Genomic DNA, 21,199 nt, shown 5'->3' with positions numbered 1-21,199 from the left:
TTTTACCTTTGTGTGGATGTTCTAAGATTCCCTGAAGTACAAGACGATGATTTAAATGCGCTTTTTTTCCTGACCTGCATTGAAAATTATTGATCAGACATTGATTATAGATAGCCTAATATCAGACCAAATTGTCACTCTAACGCACACCATTTTCCCAAGCCACATCACTGGAGACCAATCTATCCACCTGAATCTAACATCACTTAAGTTGACACTGCTGCAGACTTATGCCGAACATACTGGTTTTGCTAGAGTTTTCAGAGTGAAGCAGAGTGCAGTAAAAAAAAAAACTACATTATCGGGTGATATTGAGAAGACACGCCAGAAGACACGACAGCCTCAATAGCAACATCTATCTTGTCTATAGGGGTCACCATTGTTATTACGACTTCTTGGTTCCGGGACACATCTTGACAACTGGCAACGGTCTTGACTTTTTAACTGGGGAACCGCTGTTTCTTGTCATGACGCCAGATAAATCATAACTTAGAGTGGCTGCATTCAAAGGTCTAGACCTGGGCAAGATGACACATTTTGGAGAAGGGGGAATTCAATCTGCAGCTGCTTACTGTTTATTGTTCTGTTGACCAGCTGACAGTGGCTACAGTAAACATTTACCTTGTGAAGCTGTCACCTGTCTGAGACCAGCTGCAGTTGTTGGTTCAATTCTAATGTAAACAACACCTTACTCTGAGTGGTGTAAAATATGCTTATAGGCTGCAGTAATTTAACATTAGTATAAAGCCAAAAGCATTAGTAAAAAAAAACACATTGAACAGGTATTATCAATTTGTCCACACTGTTTTGAGTCACATTAGTAGTCTTTCCATTAATTAATTTCTATTGGCATTTTAAAGATTTGCATGAGAAAAGCTTGATGTAAAACTTTCAAAAATGTGCATAGTTTTTACACTCCCTTGAGCTGGTTTTTGTCTTAGTTAATGTGCTAAAAAGGAGATGGAAACACTTTTTCCGAATAAGTTCTGACTTAGCGAACATTTAATTCACATGAGTGATCTGCTGTTTCAACTGCCGGTCAAGACGAACTGACATGAAAGAACAATTATAAGTTGCTCGATTTAATCCAATTCCTGAAGACATTTTTTTTGTGTGTGGACAACTTCTACTGTTTACTGACAGATTAGCCTACAGCAATACACTAGAGCACCATCTTCTGACCAAAGTGTGTTTATGCAGCTTTGTTTATTCGCTCTAAACCAGTTGATGGAAATGTCCCTAATACGCATTTTCTTCAATGGAACATTTCAAAATTTTGCTTAAAAATTTGCTTCGACTTTAATGGAAACACGGCTAGTTGCTGGTTTAGAAAACATGACTTTTTAGGTGAACTATACTGTTTTTTAGCTCTCCGCTGCTTGGCCTCTCCCTCAGTTCCCTGGTCAGGAGAAGATGCTGTTTTCTGCTGGGAAACTGCTGAAGCATTTCCTCCCCTGCAGACTGTTTTTCCTCGCTGTGCCTTTGATTGAAGGAAATGAGGCAGCAGAAAAGGGGATGACAACAGCCGTTTAGGGTTTTTTTTTGTCATACAACCCCTCATTTGCTCTGCTCGTTCAGACAACTTGTGACAGACACACGAGTGTTCCAAAAGCTGCTTCTCCTGCGGTGCAAAGATTTGATCACTTGTTGATTTCACCTGTTAAATCTGTTTCAGCCTCTGTAAGCTGACGGGATCTGAAATGGTGGTTAAAGGCTTGGCAAAGAAGATGTATTTATTAGAAAGTGTGATGTGAAACCAAGCACAAGAAAGGGGGTGTTTTTCTCAGCTTTTGTGCCTCTGTTGTTGTTTCTGTGACACAGTCAGTCACTGTGACAGTGCAGCTTCATGGTGGTCACGCTTCTGCACCAACTGCGGTCTGAGGTGTTACATCCATGTTGGTAAAATATGTCAAAGTGCAGAGTCTTGGATGAATTTCTTTCTCAGATTAAAATTAAAAAAAAACATTACTGCTTTAATTCAAGCCCTGCCAATTCATTGCAGTTTATTCAATATTTAATTGTCTCTGCTGGGTTGTATTTTGCTGACGAGATTCAGGTACGACATCATCCTGATAAAGGGATTAATTGCAGCGCTTTTCCTCCTGTCTTTATACAGCTTGGATGAGGGTTGGGGCTTATTAACTACTACATAAAAAATGGATGAGCCTGCCATCTCAAGGTGACAAATCTGTGCCCTCAGTGCTGCTCTGCCTAATTATGATAATATTCCACATCCAGTAGTTGGAATTAAAGGGCGTTTTGATGTTCAGCTCAATTGAAGCAGCAGTGATGTGTGATATTTTTGACTTTGAGGATACAATTTGCTGCGACACCGGCATGAGTGGAAGATTTAAGAGGGAAAACTTGTTGCGACATAAATCGCGTGAGCCACTTCTCGGTAACAACATGGAGGCATCGCTGTGGATACAGGTTTGAACGTTATAATTTGTCAACAAGTGGCAACATGACGTGCAGAAAGTGGTGGTTACTTTGCCCTGATGAACACACCAATAGAGCTTTACTGTCAGCTGCGCGATTGTTTTTCAGTTTTAAAGGCTTGGTCGGCAGGCCCAGACACATTCCCTTTGGAGCCGTTGATCACAGACAACCCTCAGTGATGTTCAGGTTTAATAATATTGATATTAATATTAAATAATTGAATCCAATTAACATGTTTTTTGGTATTTGTGTGTGCATGATGCATGACATTTTTGAAAAATTCTTCATGCTTATTTTTTAAATTGATTTATTTTAATTTTCAGTGTTCTCCCTAGTATATCTACCGTTGCTCATATGCTGAATGAATGAAAAATTGAAACGATTTTTATATATGTTTTGTTTAAATTGGTTCCTTACCACTAATTGGACAAAAAAAATAGTTTTAATGTATTTTAAAGGAATTGTGAGGGGAATCAAATGGGTCATAAACTGTAAATACATGAGCTTTTTTAAGTCTCTTTGAACTTTAACTGATTTGTGTAGTTCTAGAATCTCAGCCTTTCTAAAACACATACACACACACACACACACACACTAACACACTTGCTACAGCTTGCTAAGCTGTCCCTCAAATATAAAATAACTATAATTTGGCAAAAGGCAGGTTTGACAGAACATCTCTTCCAAGTTAAAATTAGTGAACAAAAGATACACTTGTCCCTTTTTGTTAAGTAAAATCCTTGTCTGTGTGCTTTTAAATTTAATTTCTGTTTCTTGTCATGAACAGACATGTCAGACCAGTCGAAGTGTTCTGTTTGAGTTGAGGACTTGAGCTCACACTGTGCTTACAAAGCTGTGGTCTCCATCCATCCAACAGACATGATTAATGCCAAAGAAGCATCTGACAAGCATAATTGCTATGCCAGCAGTCGGGCAGTTCCTGATCTGATCAAGTTCTGATCCCTGGTTGGCTGCATGACGGCTTCAGGAGGCCACAGTAGTGCAGACTCCAAGTAAGATTATTGATAACAAATTGGCTCATATTGTGTGTGACTGGTGGAGAAAAAAAATCATTCTCTGCATTCATCTGGCCCATGCCTGGTTTTGTAATGTATCAGTCAGCGGGTAAAGCACAACATTAACCCTGTCAACGCCAGGGGTCTGATTCCCATTGTCAGCACTCGGCTTGGTAGCTTTGTTTTTTATTTTGCAAAAGATTTGTAATAGCAGCCGCGGTATGTGGTTGATTAACACTTTCCATTTCAAGGCATAGAGCCGCATTGCCTGGCAAGACCTTTGTGGTCCTGCTGGGGTGGGCCAGGTTCATTATACCCCCGGGTCAGGTCCCGCCCTCTCCAGAGCAGTCTTACTAATAACAGGAAACATGGCCACTGCAGCAGATGCTAATGAGCAGCTGCCCAGAGTCTGAGACAGCCTGATTACAGCAGGAAGAGTGTACTTAACATGCAGAAACGCTCTGAAACATCAGATGTGACTTAGCCGTATGTGAGCTGTGCTTCACAAACTGCAAGGAAAGAAGGATATCACCAGCCAGAACGCTCCGGGGAACCATGTGTTTGTGTGTGCATATGCTCATAAGCATGTTTGTTTGACTCATCACCAGAGAGATGCTATTAATTATGCATGGTTTATTTATGCTTTCAATATCACCATGATGCACTTTTTAACCTCCAGATTGATCTGAGACAGCACAACTGAGCTCCATCATGTCCCGGGAGAGTGAGGTAAACTTGTGATAACAGCCAGCACTGCTGTAATATCATTATTGTTATTATAGCTGATTGCAGAGTCTCTGTCAGTGCTGAATCAGCAGCAGCTCAATGGGAGAGTTCAAACTCTGATTAGTCACAGCCAACGCAGCCTGGCACTTCCCACCATGGACATTGACACCACGTTAGACAGGCATGTAAGGGGTGTTGGGTTTATTTCCCAAAGTGTTGTGCTCTGCTGCTCCTCCACGTTGAGAGGGCTCGTCGCGCTATTTAGGTTCACAGAAGTGTTGAGATGTCAAAACAGAAATGTTGTCCTGCCTGTAGGTTAACAGGAATCCATTTCTGTACTGTAAATTGAAGGGTTTTCCTAAAAAGGGCACTGTAACTCTACATCCTGGTTACACACGTTGGCCTTTTCTTTGCCTGGCTTTTTGTTCTGGGCTTGACATAAAAGGGAGAGACGGGGCCTGCATGCTGTCTTTTGACCCAGATACGTTGCGACTGAGATATATTCATGGTCACTGTAATTTAATGTGATATTCAATAGATGGTGGGCTCACCAAGCCCTTTTTCAATTTAATTTTCTTTCTTTTTTTAATTTCCTTGGATCATATTGATGAAAGCTCCTAGCAGTCTCAGTTGTCATTGGAAACAGGAGCTGGGAAACAAGGTCTTAATTTTAGGCTTGGCTTTGAATCAAAGGATGGTGCTTTTCAGGTCAGCATGTGTTTTTATCAAGTGCCAGACATGCTAGTCTAGTAACTGTTCAATTGATTACTCAGTTTTGGCTTCTTCTTTTTGTAATCATGTTCTTTGCGGCAACATTAATGGTGACATTTGATGTTTTTTACATTTTTTTTCCACAGGATACTTCGTAGTCAGTGGGATGTTAGAGCTCTGGGAGCAGGACTGACTGCAGGAGCATGGTGAAACACCAACCCCTCCAGGTCTATGAGCGCCAGCTGTGTTTGTCATGTATCACTGGGATCTACGGTTGCCGCTGGAAACGCTATCAACGTTCCCATGATGACACCACCAAGGTGAGGGGGGGGGGGGGGGGGGGGGGGCTCTTTTTGTGGGTGATCTACAAATCAGACCTGCTGTAAATCTGACTGGAGAACATATCACATATTGCAAACAGCGCAAGAAAGATGTATGCCAATCAGTTAATGCACTAGAGTGACATTTGCTGTGTTATGTTACGGATTCACTCAAGCTTCACATTTAGGAGATTAAAGATAACCTTTTTTTTCTTCATTTGTACATAGGAATGTCAAAGCAACACTAGTTAGGAAAGTAGTAGAGAATAGAGCCGAGGCTGCCCTTGCTGTTATTGATTATCTAACAAGATGATTATGAGCTGCATCCACACTCATGTACACATGTGCTCACATTAGATTGATAGTGAATGAAATCTGATCATATCATTCTGTGTAATTTATCTTCTCAAGGTCATTGCAATGACCTGAACCGTCCTAAAACATCGATATAGAATTATATAAATGTTCAGCTTTTTTTCAATTTGTATAAATTTTACTGAGCTGGTGCTGTTTTTCTCGGCTCTTTTCTAAAGCTCCAGTGACCTACCACCTACATTTGGACAAAAATGTGTGTATAAGAAATGATGGCCTTCCCCTTCTTGATGTTTGGCTGCTGAATTTTAAGTAATTGTTGTAGCTGTTACATTAATGTGAGTCTTTTCACAGCTCTGAATAACAAGATGGCTGTGTAGGAGGTGGGAAATTATACAATGAATTCTGCTGCTGAGTGTAGGAAAAGCAAACGCATAGAGCTGTGTGTGTTTGGCATCCAGAGCTGTGTGCGCTTACATCCCATGGTCCCCAGATACCTCTGTCTCTCAACATTGATTTACAGTGAACAATTATCTTTGACTAAATATGTCCTTGCTGGCTTATCCCCCTTTCAGTGACCTTGAGCTTCCCCCATAGAGGTTCATGTGACATTACAATACTCCACTGTGTTCAGTAGTCTGTCATCTCTTGTGCTCTGAAATTTTTTTTAGTAGTTTTAATCAGATTTTGCTGTGAATATTATCCATCAAATGTTTTTTGACTGCACCTGGGTTTGGTACAGAGCCACGAGCCTGGCTGTTAACTGCATCTGTATTTAAGTCATATTTATCATTAGTGGTTTCCATCAATTAATTTCTTGATGAGAGCTTGATGGAAACACCAAAATTTGATAAAACTTTTGAAAATGCACATAAAAGTTTTTACGATCACTTGAGGTGTTTTTGTGTTTTTCGGAAAATAGTTAATGCTTTTAACAGGAGATAGAAACACTCTCTTAATAAGTTCAATTGTAAGTTGCCCAATTGAATCCAATTCCTGAAGACTCTGTATTTTCTCCTGTAGGTGGCCAAAGTTGTGCGATTAGCGACCTCTTTTTTGTTGTTTTTTTTTCTCCATTTCTTCTACTGTTTACTGACAGATTAGCCTACAGCGATACATCACACTGCCATCTTCTGACCAAAGTATGTTTATGCAGCTTTGTTTATTCGCTTTACACCTGTTGATCGAAACATCCGTAATTTCACATTTTCTTTAATGCAACATTTCAGATTCTTTCCTCAAAATTTGCTTCAACTTTAATGGAAACACAACGATAGACTGGTAGTTTTGAGACAGTGAATGTTGTATTTTTTAACTTTCAAATGTATGCCTTTACACTTTAAGGTCAAATTCTTAATTATGCCAAAATAATCAATGTTTCAAAAATTTTAATACATTTGTAGCTTGATAAAATCTTGTGTCCACGCAGGACCTTCACATGTAACTCCCAACCCCAAAATACTGCAGAGCTTGTTTCTAATATTAGGCACATGTCAGGACAACTATAACAGCCTATTTGTCCTGACCTTTCCTTTTTTTTTTTATCTCTATTCTGTATTTAGGAGGAACACACAGGTTATGTTGCTGCAGCAAACTCAAAACACACAGCACACACCCATGTGTGTACTCAGACACTAGGTTGGATAATTTATTTATGCCCACATACCATACTGCAGACACACAGAAACCTAGGACACAGACAATAGATTCATGTCACTCAGCACACAGATGCCAAAGAAGATATGGGGTGTGTATTAAACCTACATTAGATAGATACAAATAACATAAGTAGGGATTGGTGGTTATATTTTGATAGCCCTCGGATCATATAAAAAGCATTGCAGAACTAAATAAAGAAATATAGATCTCCCCCCCCCCTCCTCCTGTTTGCAGGAAACGGGACACCGTGTAGCTCTGTTTCCTCTTGCAAGTGGTTGTCTTTCAGTCCAAGTGATAATGCAGAGTCAGCATTCTTTGTGCATGGTGCTCATCCTTTGTTTTGACCGTGTGGTGGTGGATAGTGTTTGTCTTGATCCCAGTGTAAGAAGCACACAGTCAGGCACATGCAGGCTGCAGGCAATTTCCACTCTGATGATGCAGGCAGTGGATATTTTCCCTTCAACTTATCCATAAGGAGTGATTGAGCCAAAATGATGCCTTCTATAATTGTAAAAGTAGACAACTACTAGGAGTACAGCTTTGTCTTAGTGCTGTCAATAATAATGAAGAATAGAGGTGTGTAATTGGCTGTTTATTAATAAGGCTTAGGTGCAGAAATGACTTTTCCAGATGTAATGATTGTAGTTGGTCCCTAGTGGTTGTCTTTGGCAAGTGTTTTTATTATTTATTTTATCTACAAGCCCTTTAGATGTTTCTTCATAATCTGTTCTAGCTTTTCCATTTATTTTGTATGCAGATATGTTAATAATATTGCCCCAAAATTGCATATTTTTGTAAGATTAAAAATGTCAAAGGACCCCCATCAATTACATGCACCTGAGTCTTTCCAAAACTAAGGGAAAACACTGATTTGTATTGATTTAAAGTTTGGGGCAGAGGGCTGTCATTTCCATTGAGGGTGCTTCCTCACAGGTCAAGGTGATGTCATAAGACTAAATCTTTAACGATCCCAGTAAACAAACTGTGACCAATCAAGAACAGGTATCGGATACATGTAACTGGACCTGAGCGAATCACAGAAGCGTGAGAACTGACAATCTCATGTTGAAACAACTGTAGACTCATTCATAATCCACAAGTGGATCATGCCATTTCTCCCCTTTTTCATCTGTGTTGGCTGTAATGAGCCATCAGGTTGACTGGCTGTCTCAGTGAAGTTGATTCTGTCTGTGTTCAAGGTGCTTTGTAGGAAGACAGCCCACGTCACGCAGTGCAAGCTGATCTGGCCTCTCAGTAATAATTGAAAGTATTTCCATTTAGCCAGTCTTTACCATTCACTCACACAATGGCTTCAAAAATAGAAGCAAAGCTGCTCTGCCTTCATTTGTCAGTGATCGTGTGCTCTTCATTAGCTCTGGCCTGTGGAATATTTGACACTTCACAAAGTGACATATTGATATTTAGTTGTTCCCTTTTTCTTGCATCTTTTGTCGTTTTTTGTATAATTTCAGCTTTGGGGTCGGTGACTTGTATTAATTTCTCATAGACATTCAGCTCATTTTTTCCTGCATTCTGTGTGCTTGATCACATACTTGTCTACTCGTCCCTGAAGCTTTCCGGCTAAAAGGTCACAAGCTTCAATAAATCAGATGTGAGGTGACTCAATAATGAGGCTGAGGGTTAGATGGGTGACTGGATGATTTTGGCTTGTCAAGGACAATGCATACAGTACACGTATAGGAGCTACTGAAGAAGTCATAGTTAATTATTTCAACATATAAGCCTTTTGCCATTTTCCTAGGTCACATTCTTCAGCTGGACTCCCTTTCTTCATAAGTCCCGTCCTTTCTAGGGTATATTTTAACTCTATTCTTCTGTAATCTTAGTATTGTTAGTCAATGTTTTGTTTCAGAACATTTTCATTATCAGTGTTTAATGGGAAGCATTTATCTTTTCACTGATGACTGACACGTATAGCCAGGCATGTATAGTGACAAAGTTTTATTTGGTTATTTAACCTGTTAATCCATTTTATTTGATGAAATGAATTTGTAGGATGCGACTTGAATACAAAGATGCATCACAGAAAGCGAAACAAGTTTGTTCGTAGCACATTTTCACTACACTATTTTTCACTACATTCCTATATGTTGTGTACCTCGCTATAGAGCTGAAGCAATTAGTTGACTAATTGTCAGTTGACAGAAAATTAACAGTTTACTTGTTATAATTCTCTTTTAGGACCAGCAGTACCTATTGTATAGTGATAGCTAATGTGTTGTCTTTGTCTTATGTGATCCTAATCTGAATATCTTTAGTTTTTGGACTACTGGTTGATTAAAAAAGGTGTCTGAAGACATAAACTTGGGCTCAAGGAAATTGTGATCAGGTTTTTCACCGTATTCTAACATTTTGTTGGCGAAACGATCAACAGATTTACGAAGAAAATAATCATCAGATTTTTCGATAATGAAAATAATTATAACTTGCAGCATTACACCTCAATAATCCAAAAATAATTATCATGAATCACTGTAGTCATTTTGATCATAGACATTACAGTGGCTTCAGAAATTATTCAACTTTTAAGTTCAACAATCTACACTCAATAATTGTGAAATGGAAGAAGCTTGGAACCACAAAGTCTCATTCTAGAGATGACCATTCAACCAATCTGAGCAAAAAGAGCCCCAACCCCTAACCCTGGTCAAGGAGGTTAGCAAGAACTCAACAGTCACTCTAAGGCCCCGTTCACACGAGGACGCTCGCGGGTAAAAACTACAAAATATTTTATCGGAAGTGCCTTTCGTTTAGACGGTGACGGCGTTTTGGGGGCTTAAAGATGCAAAAACTCTGCTCAGATCTGCTCACGTCACGTATGTGTTTACGTCACATACATGCTCCAGTACAGGAAAATAAACAAACGTGGGATTATTTCCATGCGTCGGACCTTCAAGCTGCTCTGGCAGCTCTAATAAACTTACAGGAGTCTTTCCACCAAATGTACAGGATCTGTACAGATAATATTAGTGAACAGAGAAGGATCTGTAATTACCTCTATCACATTTTGGATGCAGCAATTCGTCGGAGGCAAGCCAGACGGCTGTGAACGAGACCTGGGAGATCTAGTGGATGGTGGAGAACTTTGTGGAAGGAGTAGCTGATGAAAATGTGTGGCGTGAAAACTTCTGCGTGCCCAAAGATGCTCTTATGGCTTTAAGTGATGCTGCCTGGCATGCATACAATTGAATTTCACACACTTTTGCGTCACCGTATGCACGCAGATTTCCTCCCGAAAATGCTCGTCTAAACGAGGAATAAAAAGTGAAGACGCGACGCCACTTTTGCGTCTTCTGTTGAGACCGTCCTCGTGTGAACGGGGCCTAATAGAGCTTCAGAAGTCCTCCACAGAGATAAAAGTGGTTAAACAGAAACCACTAGAGTAAAAGGCATATGACAGCTCACTTTGAGTTTGCCAAACGGCATTTAAAGGACTATGAGAGCATGAGGAAAAAGAAAAAAAATCACTCTTTTGGCAGAACTCCAAGCACTATGTCTGAACACACGCTAATGCCATCCCTACGATGAAGTAACACAGTGGTAACAACATGCCATGGGGGTAATTCTCAGTGAGCGTCCAGGGAAGGATGAATGCAGCCAATTACAGTGTATGTACAAAGTGTATCAGCAGCATAAAAGGTTGCTTTCCAAAGGTAACACACTGCAGAAGAATAAAAGAGGCTGTCGCCCAGGGACCGAAAGAAACTATGTTTACTCTAAAATATCCAGCTGTTAACGCCTAAGTGCTCTGATAATTTATGTGTTTGCTGAACAGCATACTTACTTTATCTTTTATAATTAGAAAATCCCCAAGCTCCTTACTTCCTGCTGTTCAGCCCTGTTTTTAAAACAGTAAGTGACTTGTGCCACATATTCTGGTTTATGGCCTTTATAAAAGTAATCTTAAGCTTCCAGTCAGCGAAAAAACTTTTTGTGATTACAGAGGTCTAGTCTTAAATTCAGTTTGGATACCGATCTTGCACAAAAGCTAAACAAAACCACAAATATTTCAACAAAAAATGTGATCCTGTCCCAGCAGAGCAGATGTAAGGGATTTTAAAAGGGAGAAGCAATACAGTGTCAGTCAGCCATGTCAGACCATTATTGGGCTGGGATGGCAGCATGATTTCCTGTTCAAAACATATAAAATGTAAATATTAGAACACAAAACAAGCACCTTTTGTCTTTAAAATACATTATCAGTGTTATTTCTGTATTTGTATTGTCGCTACGCAACAACGGCTAGAAAAAAATAGTTCAGCATTACATATTTGTTTGTCTTATCATATTGTAGTTTGCAGACACTTTGACATTGTGCATCACTCTGGTGGTATGGCTGCATTATAAAGCAGAGCACACCCTGTGTGAAATGCCAGGGACTTATCTGGATATGCTCAGGAATGTGACAAGGGACTGAGGTGTTAAATCCGGTGAAGATAGAGGCATGTGAGGCTGTGGCTGTGCCTCACAGGGAAAGAAGCCCCATCAGTAAAAGAATAGCAGCTAAGTTTTTTTTAGCTGAAAAGAATTTCTCCTGCATTTGTGGGATTTTTCAATTGGATTCACATACATCAACATGCTTGTGTTTGTTTGTATCAGTCTGTAGTTATCCTTGACAAGAAAATTGACTCAGGGCCATCCAGCAGCATATTTTCTCTCCGCAGTGTTGGCATGTTAGACAGCAGCATACCGAGTCAAGCTGTCATACCTAACTGCATGCATCATTTAATTGTGTGTTCTCATGTTGGCTATGAAAATGCATACTTCATCATTTATGAGCTGTATAGAGAAATAGCTGATTAATTAAAACGGATAGTAAATTGGTCTGCAGCTACAACATAAAACATTCACTATTATTTTGTGACTTGATTAATTATTAAAGGCATTTTTCATGTAAATGGCTTTCCTGCTTTTTTCTATTTTATATCATATTAAACTTGAATATCTTAGAGTTTTAGACTGACAAAACAAGACAATTAAAGACATCATCGTGGACTTAAGGGAACTGTGATGGACATGATTCACTATTTTCAGACATTTTATGGACCAATCGATTTAAGAAGAGTAATAATCGGCACATTAATCGATAATGAAAATAATCATTGGTTGTAGCCCTGAACTCTTAGTTTGCCAACACATAAGTTAGCAATTGTCTCTCTGATGACTAATCTTGTCATATAGTTAATATGTACTGTAACCCACATTCAGTTAGCAGTTCCCAGAGTTTTATCACAGCACATTATCAGCTGGGCACAAACATGTTTATAAAGTTGCCCTGTCATGTCCATGAAGAGAACTTTAGTGACATCCTGTACATGATACAAGGACAGTTTCAACATGTAGTCCTCCTTCATGAAGCAACCACCACAGACACAAACCTCTTTAATTATTTTCCGTGTCAGCTCCACGAGACAATTCTCATGTAGACATGTGTGCAGTTATTATACCAGTAATCCGCATGCTTCCCTGTGTGATTTACAGGCTGCCGGTCTTTGTTCTTTCTCCATGTTGAGCACAGAAAGCTACTGTAGCTGCATTAGATTTGACAGTTTGTATGATTTCACACCTATATACAACAGTATGCAACTTGACTTGTGAATCTGCAGAATGTCAAGTTTCTGTGTGAATATATGTATTTTTTTTCTACCACTTCTAAAGAACATTGCATTTCTGGTTCATCCTGGCTATTTTCTTGTGCGTGCATGCGTGCGTGCGTGCGTGCGTGCGTGCGTGCTGTCTTTTGTGTATTTTATTAAGTAAGCATGCACGTGTTTGTCCATGCATGTATAACCTGTGCTGCAGAGCAGCTGCTGATGGTAAATAATGACCATCCTATGGATATGACACTATATTGTAGCTGAGTCTACCCTGTTTGACATATTAAAGCATTCTTGGAGGGATGGGAAAGAGCACACAGATCTTCAGTCATGTTGACATTATCATTAACAGTTGCTCCTATAGGGGAAAGTAGGGCAGATGACGACCTCACGTTACATGCCTCATTTTCCTGGTTTTAATCTGATCGTGGTTGTCCCAAAGGACCACTTTAACAGCGCCAGAAAGTCTGCTAAAACGTTAAGCATTTAGAAGTCAGTTTATTACATATCTCTGTGCACTAATCTATTATAACAACTAGATTAGCAGTAAATAGGAATGGTAACTCTAAACATCTGGCACATCAAAACAACAATCACCACACAACAAGAGCAACATATTACTATCAGGACTGAAAAATATTGGTCACTGCACAGTTTCTGTTTAGTGACATTTCAACTAAAAGTAACGACTTACTGATCTTAGCCACAGTCATGTTTAACTGCATTAACTAAATTGTAATATGTTTAATTCTAATAGACCTGATGCTAGGCAGTGTAAGAGTGGAAAGCAATAATTATAAAAGACTATTTTGTATCTGTAATAATGTCGTGTGAGGAAATGTTAGTTAAACAGTCTGATTATATCAGCTCAACAAGAAAATTGGAAAGTTTTTAAAAAAGGCCTCTCCTAATTAAGAGAGACATTTTAAAGTTCACAAGTAAGAATCCAATAAGCCTGTTTATTAAATGTGTTATTGGCTGCTTTGAGTGTGATCTACTGGCTTACTGTGAGCTATTAAAAGTCAGATAAACACAAACTTCAGGCGGAGAGCCACTGAGGGAAGCAGAAAGGTAATATCATGTTGGCTGTTATTGCACTGCGGAGGCTCTAAACAGACGCTGTAAAATTACTTCATATTCACTTTTTTAAACTTGCTACAACATTCTGTGCTGCTGTCACTTAAGTCTTTAAATATTTCTGAACAAAGGCCAAAGTTTTCTCTGTCTCCACACCTGCTTTTCCCAGATGTGAAATTGCTGATGCAATTTTGCTCTGACGCGGTGGTGAGTCAGCAATGATGCATCACTTTTTCGCTATTTTTAGTATTTTTTAGCAGTACAGTAACAGTTATTTTTTTGCAGCCAGAGTAAAACCTTGGTTCAATCCCTTAATAAAAAAGGATAGACACGATTCGACTCGCAAGCACCTAAAAAGGGCTGTAAGTCCTTATCAGATATGAGAGTTGTATGTTTATAGCATTAAGTGCAAGTGGAGATTTTCAGGATTGCCTTCTGTTAAGGTTCTAATGTGAGTGTTTACATATTGCAATGAATCCATTTGATCCTTCTGTTTTTAGCCGTGGGGTTTTATTCTCTCATCCTTTTTCTGTACTTCTGGTTTAGGAAGCAAATTTGTTCACCATTTAAGAAATATATATTTAATCTTAACTGCTGCAGCTGTCAGGACTACATTAAACTACAGAAAGGCTCTTTGAAGAGTCTTTCAATATTCAGTATTTTAGTAGCTCAATATTTTTGAATAACCCTTTTAATTACTGTTAAGCACATCATTTGATTTGAATTAAAGCTAATTTAATAGGTCCGAATCTACCAAGGACAACTCGTCCTCTTGGTCGCCCCATGATTTCTCCAGGGGCAAACAGCCCAACACTAGTCAGAATAATTAAAAGAACAAAGCAGGAATGACTGTTGGCATGCACTGCTCTTAAACACACCCAGAGATTGTGGTGTTCTGATGGATTCCTGTTACCGCACTGTCAGTCAGTGCCATGGGGTGCTGTTCCTGGATAAAATGCCAGCCATGCAGAATGGTAATGTGATGTCATCAGGGCAGGCCAAGTCATGTCAGGTTGGACAGACTCTGCTGCTGCTGAGTTAGCTGGCAAACAGGAAGAGAGCATCAGACCTAACAAGAGGCTTAAATCTCATAGAAGTAAATGAGAAATCAATTATTCTGCTCAGTTTGTTTCACGCTTAAAACACTCTCACAGCTTAACGATTGTTTGCAGAAAATGTATCATTTAATTTTAAATAATCATAACTACCTTAGATGGGTAGGGCTGCATCGAACTATTGTCATTATTGATTGATCTACAATTTATTCATTGCTTGTCTATAAAATGATAGAAAATGGTGAAAAAAATAATGCTGGTTGCTGGTTGCCAGTAAAAAAAAAAAAAAAAGCCATTACGAAAAATTGGTTGCAACAAGAGCCGCCGGAGTTAGCAGATCGGTTTAATGTGATGCATGATGAATTAAATATAAAATAAAATAAAATGGTGAAAAATGTCCATCTCATTTTTTGTGTGATCTCTTTTAAATCAAGATATTTAGTTTAATATGGTATCTCCGTAAAATCTCCATAGTTGAGACTGAAAAAAACATTTCCTGTACTTTAGAATGAAAAAGTACTTTTAAAAATTAATCGATTATTAGAATAGTAGTACATCTTTTCTGTTAACACAGTATGGTTGCATTTGTTATTTGGATGGGTTTTTTTTTTAATCATATAACACTTTATTTAAACTGGTAAGGCACTGAGGTTTCCCTCATTTACAGTGACGATGAGTACATTTACAAACAGTGCAGAAATACAAATTCAAAATACAGATAACAGACAAGGAAAATAAACAAGTAAAATACCGTTTAAAATAACCAAAGCCAAAAACAATTGCAGACAGTTGTGGGGAAAGTCTGCAATCAAGCTCTGAAATTGAAAAAAATGTTATGGGCGTATTGATCCTTGGTGTATGTTGAAGATCATTCCAGGTCGCAGGGGCATAAAACAAAAGGCTGACTTCCCAAGTTCAGTCAGCACACGGGGAACTGTAAGAGTAAAACTATTATTTGATTGTGTCCATGATTCCAATAAAGTAGTCTTGTTAAGTATGGAAAGTAATCATATGGGAGATCAAGCAGGAAAGACGGACACTTGCATGAGAGATATATAATTGCTCTATTGAAGCCCATACAGCAGTGTGAGCTTTAGTAGATAACTTATTGACCACACCATCACAGTTCTCTCAGGGGTGTCTCAGATCACATCCATCATAATCCAGAGGGGAAGGGGGGTCGGGGGTGAACAATGTCCCCTCTCAGGAGCAAGGTCAGATCTCCCAGGTGTTTCCAGATAGTCATTAAGAACCTTGGGAACCAGGATTGCTGTTTTTCATCAATGAGCAGAGCTGTCTGTCAAATACATACAAAGCTGCCTCCCACAAAGACCATAGTAGCCTTTCTGTTACTGGATGGATTTTGTCTTCTCTTTGTTACAAGATATCTGAATGTAGGTAAATGTCTCCCCCCCCACACACACACACACTTGAATAATAAAGATAAAAACACCCAAAGAGTCAAAACAGGGTTGGGTTTAGGAAATAATTGTAGGATTGTTTTTCTAGAAAGATTGCTTTTTCTTTTGAGGGACGTATCCTGTCCGCAAAGACAAACAGTTGCAGCCAAGCCTATCTGGTGCCCACATTATCTGATGTAAGAGAACCTTCTTGCATAATAAAGTCTGAAACGACTCCAGTAGCCATGTCCAAATATGAGAGGGGATTGAATCAGCATTCCTTTGGGCCTCTTTCCCTTTTTTGTACAACACATCTCTGTTACCGTGCCCAGAAATTAAATAATACATCTTTATACAATCATTATTTCCACTTTAAGTCTGACCCCAGGTCTGAATGTTGAAATATGGAAAAGCTCTTAAAGCAAGCTTGACCTCAAAACATGACCTTTAAATGCTGTACTGTTTAAAGAAAATGATTTCAGGCAGTGGATTCTGATAGTATTTTTATTTAAAACCTTCATATTTAACATCGGAAAAACCTTTTTAGATTTTGTCCCAAAAAAACCCCACTCACCGTGGACGAGATCAGATATAAGCAGGTCAGGCGGACTGTCTTACCTGTGTGTCGCATCAGCTGGCTGAGGTGATAATAATCTGATCCTCGCCACACACAACAATGGGGCATTCAAGCTGATGTGCTAAGGTAGCTGAATCCAATGTCTTTATCTTGACACAACAGTGCACACAATGCACACATGTGCTTTTTCAAGGACATCTAGACGTCATATGGATCGGTATTTCTTTTTCTCTCAGTTCATTGTCTTGGACCTCAAAGTGACATCTTAATATTGTTTGCGTTTTCCAATCACTAGTCCAAACCTCTCAATTCACAGTGATATAGAACAGAAAAAGCTGCACATCCACACACCTGAGGAGCTGGGACCAGTTGATGTATGGCCTTTTTGTGTTGATTAATCAATTATGTATCATTAAATGTCTTTGGCACTAAACAAATATTGATGTAATGTCAATACATCTTTTCTGTTTTTTAAAATGTGTGTATATATTTGGCCTAGGGCTGGGTGAAATGGAAAGAATCCCGTTAAAGGTTTATATACTCCATGATAGCAACACAAGCCTTCTAGGGTTCACTTCAGCTTAGTTTCCCTAAATGCAAGAATCAGAACTTAAAGTGTTGTTCAAATGACGTAAATGTTGCTGTCATGCAGTTTGCCCGCTAGTTTTTTGACATTCACGACCATCCATCCTTCCATAAAAAAATATACATAAGGGATGCAAATTTTCGTCTTGCCTTACTCGAACTGTGCTACTAAGTCAGGAAGGCAGCTAACGCTAATGTTAGGTCTAACTTGGCTCATAGTAAAGTCTAACCGATCTAGAATCAAGTAACAAATACATATTTTCAGAAATTAACATAAATCCTGTGGCTCTGCTCACGTTTTTTTTGCAAGACTTTTCCTTTTTTTCTCTGTCTCCTCCATTTCTGATTCTTAGCTATGCAAATTTTTTGCTCAAGTTAAAACATTTCAACTCACACTGACTGATGTTTGCGTCTATTAGTGCTGCCTGGTAAAAAAATGTTTGCATCTTTGCGTTGGCTTTGTATGTCTTGCACTGTACAAATAATTAGCTTTAGATTTAGTCTGAACACACCTGTAGCCTTCCTAAGGCCATGCTAGACATCTATTATGACTATAACTACAGTTGATGTGATGTGACCTTTTTTTCCCAAAAGGAGAAAAGATTTTCTGAGAAAAGGTTCTGTTAGTCCAGATTAGATAGAATTCAAGTCACTGATAAAAGCCTAACTGCTGTTGAACAATGTGATTAAAATGTGTGTTTTTTTCCACACACCCTGTCACTTAATGTGTTCACCAGCGTCAGATGATTTAAAGTCCTATTACTCTTTAACCTAGAGACTTTATTCTTTCAACACTGCATGTGTGCGTAAGGGTTATCGGCACATTTTAAGTTGGCCTACACTGCTGCTGCTCAGTCCCTTTGGCAGAAATGATTGTTCTTCAAATGATTAGCAATTTTTTTGTGTTTCCTAAAGAGGTCATAAGGTTTTTGTCTGAGTCAGAGTAAAAATGTAGCTGTGTTTAAAGTACGCTGACAAAGATGGAGATTAGCATGCCTGCGTGCCGGTATCCTCCAGAGTCTGGCCTAGGGGTGTGTTTCTGTCTGTCTGTAACTGAAGATGTAGCCAATTAAATATTGCCGTAGTACAAAAGTGCATGGCAGGTGAGGACGATGATTAGTCGGCTTGCGTGTGAAGCTATTAAAAGTTATTTCTTGATGATGAGCAAAGTGTATAAGGGAATTCTCTCTCCAAAGGTCAGCAGCCAGGTTGACTCAATGTGCTCCATGTAGGTAAGCCTGTAGAAAGTTTACTTCTAATGAGCTCTGTCGCTCTCTGAGAATCTCCTGGAAAAGTTAAAGTTGTGCTTGTCGAGCTAAAGTTGTACAAACTCATCCCACAGAAATACAGCATAACAGCTTTGTGTCCATGACAGCAGAATTAAATAATCATATTTTTCTCCTTTGTTTGGGGAGCATTCAGAGCGGTTCTGCATTTAGTCATGCTTCTTTTGTCAATTTTAATTGAACATAATGGATCCAGAGAAATAATTAACAGTGTTTATGTGTTTGTGTGTGCAGTGGGAGCTGCTGTGGTCCCTCATCCTCCTATTTACCTTCTGTCTGCTGCTGGTCTGGTTCTACTTCTGGTGGGAGGCACATAACGACTACAATGAGTTCAACTGGTGAGTACACCGGGTCAAACTGGAGCCAGATGCCTGTCACCGTATTGTTTGGGCTGTAAACATAATCTGCGCACGCTTGTCGGCTTGTCGATTTCCTAAATCGTCAGCTTAATCCGTCCTCTGCCTTAATCAGAGCAGAGACCACCCAGCCCTCCACAGATTACACCATTACATAACCGGGATGGCTCACCCAACATTTCCTATACAGTAAATGGCTCAACCCTGTTTCGTTTTTTATGTGGCCACCAGTTTATATGACTGAAAACATTATAAGCAACCAAAAGTCAGACTTATTCCAAACCTGCATGCAAGCAGAATCATCTGTTTTCAATTGCATGTTTTTATGCAAAACCTCACATGCAATTTTCCTTCAAACACAAATTAAAGTTACATCTATTGCATGTCTATACCTCCTGGGAGAGGCATCCCTCATCAATTGCTCTTCCTGAGGTTTTTCCCCATTTTTCTCCCACTTAAAGGGTTTAAGGGGGGGTGTTATCCAAAGCCAAGGTCGAAAAAGGACAGAGGATGTCGTATGCTGTACAGATTGTGAGGTCTCCTGAGAGAAGTTTGTTATATTAAGCTATATAAAGTAATTGACTTGATTTCATTAGGGAAACACGGATCCAGCTTTTTCTTTCAGCCGATACGGAGTACTGTTTGAATAAACAGTGTTGATTAATAAGCTGTATAGCACACTGTGTGGTAGGGACTGGGATCGTTCTTTTATGTGTAAGGCGACATCAGGCATGACTTTAACGTTGCTTGTTTACAGTTAAACATTCAAATGCAGCAAATTTGTTAAAACAGGACTTAAATTCCAGTATATAATGTGTATAGTATTTTTATTATAGAATTTAAGTGAATAGATCGGCCCCTCTTCATACAAAAAGTGCTGCTTAAATGCAGCATAGATATTTGACTTCCAGTCCTCAAGGGGAAAGCCCTAACATATATAATTAATCAAACACATATTATTAGGATTAAATTAAAATTAGATGAGGATTATATATTGATGGACAAAGTTTCAGGATCCTTCAAGATGTGGATCAAACAGCTCTCAAGTAAATTCACATTCATGGTAAAATTTGACGTGTGTTGTTTAAGTCAGACATGGTTTTTGTTCAGCATGTTCTTGTTTGTGCTGCAGCACAAAATGGTTAAAATGTGCCATACTGTCACCTAGTCCCCTGGTCCTTCTCTCCGAATACCTTTCCCATCCCCCTCTCCTCCTGCTCTCAGTAACCTCCACAATGTCACCTTTCCCTTTCATTACCGTCTGTAGCCTGCTTCCTTCCACATTCCTCTCCCAATGTAGTTGGTGATGTCTCGGTCACCTTTTCCTTTCATTTGTCCCTTTTCTCAACATCTTTTGCTCTGTGTATATTCCTCAGCCCACTCCACTTTTATCATCAATCTCTTGATGACAGTTACGGCTCTTAAACCCTTGCCATTCCCTTTTAATAGGAAGTGTACAAATGTCTTGCTTTATGTGGGGTTTCCACAGAAAATCTCCGAGGTGACAACCTCCCTGCCCTTATGTGTTCTAGTGATTTAGCAGCAGGGAGTGTCCCGGTCCATCTGCAGTATAAATTTATTCACAAAGGGCTGAGAGCATCATTGCTAAGTGACCCTGCTGTGGCTCTGTGCCACCAGAATCACTGATAAGGCTTTGAAAGTAATTAGTGCTGTAGGCTCTCGCTGTCACGTCAAAACACACATGTGCACTCACACACTTTGGTCTGCAGATGTGAACCTAGTGATACACCCAGTGTCACAGCTCAGAGCAACATGGATGTCTTTATGTTTTGTGTGAGAATAAGAAAATATGACCGGCAGTAAATGGAAGATAAGCCTGCCCTTGTTTCCCATACTGAAGTTCCCTAGAAGACAGAAAGCAGCAGTCAATCATTTGCAAACCATCCATTAATAAAACAATCACATAATCCCTTTGGTCCGGATTCTCCCTGTAGCCTAACAATAGTGTCTGTGGTCACTGAGGCTGCTGTCTTTGTCATATCTGTGTGTTTGCTTTATTGCAACAATAAAGCATTAAGCTTCAGGGCTCTTGATTGCTGTC

General features: G+C 39.3%; 1 protein-coding gene across 4 annotated transcripts in view; it reads left to right on the top strand.

Moving 5' to 3' along the window:
* The window catches only part of gdpd5b (glycerophosphodiester phosphodiesterase domain containing 5b), a 54,528-nt gene that overhangs the window by 14,934 nt on the left and 18,395 nt on the right, over positions 1–21,199 (top strand). For all 4 annotated transcript variants that reach the window (XR_009394149.1, XM_059331012.1, XM_059331013.1 and 1 more), the window contains exons 2-3: positions 5,039–5,212; positions 19,016–19,119. Coding sequence is in view for 3 of the 4 variants with exons in the window: in XM_059331012.1 (XP_059186995.1) it covers positions 5,096–5,212; positions 19,016–19,119 (221 nt within the window). In the remaining variant the exon portion in view is untranslated. The remainder of the gene's footprint in view (positions 1–5,038; positions 5,213–19,015; positions 19,120–21,199) is intronic.

The sequence above is a fragment of the Centropristis striata genome, chromosome 4 (assembly GCF_030273125.1).
Source record: "Centropristis striata isolate RG_2023a ecotype Rhode Island chromosome 4, C.striata_1.0, whole genome shotgun sequence".
In the NCBI taxonomy this organism is placed as follows: domain Eukaryota; kingdom Metazoa; phylum Chordata; class Actinopteri; order Perciformes; family Serranidae; genus Centropristis; species Centropristis striata.
Note: the sequence above shows the minus strand (reverse complement) of the source record. Positions and strands in the feature narration are given on the sequence as shown.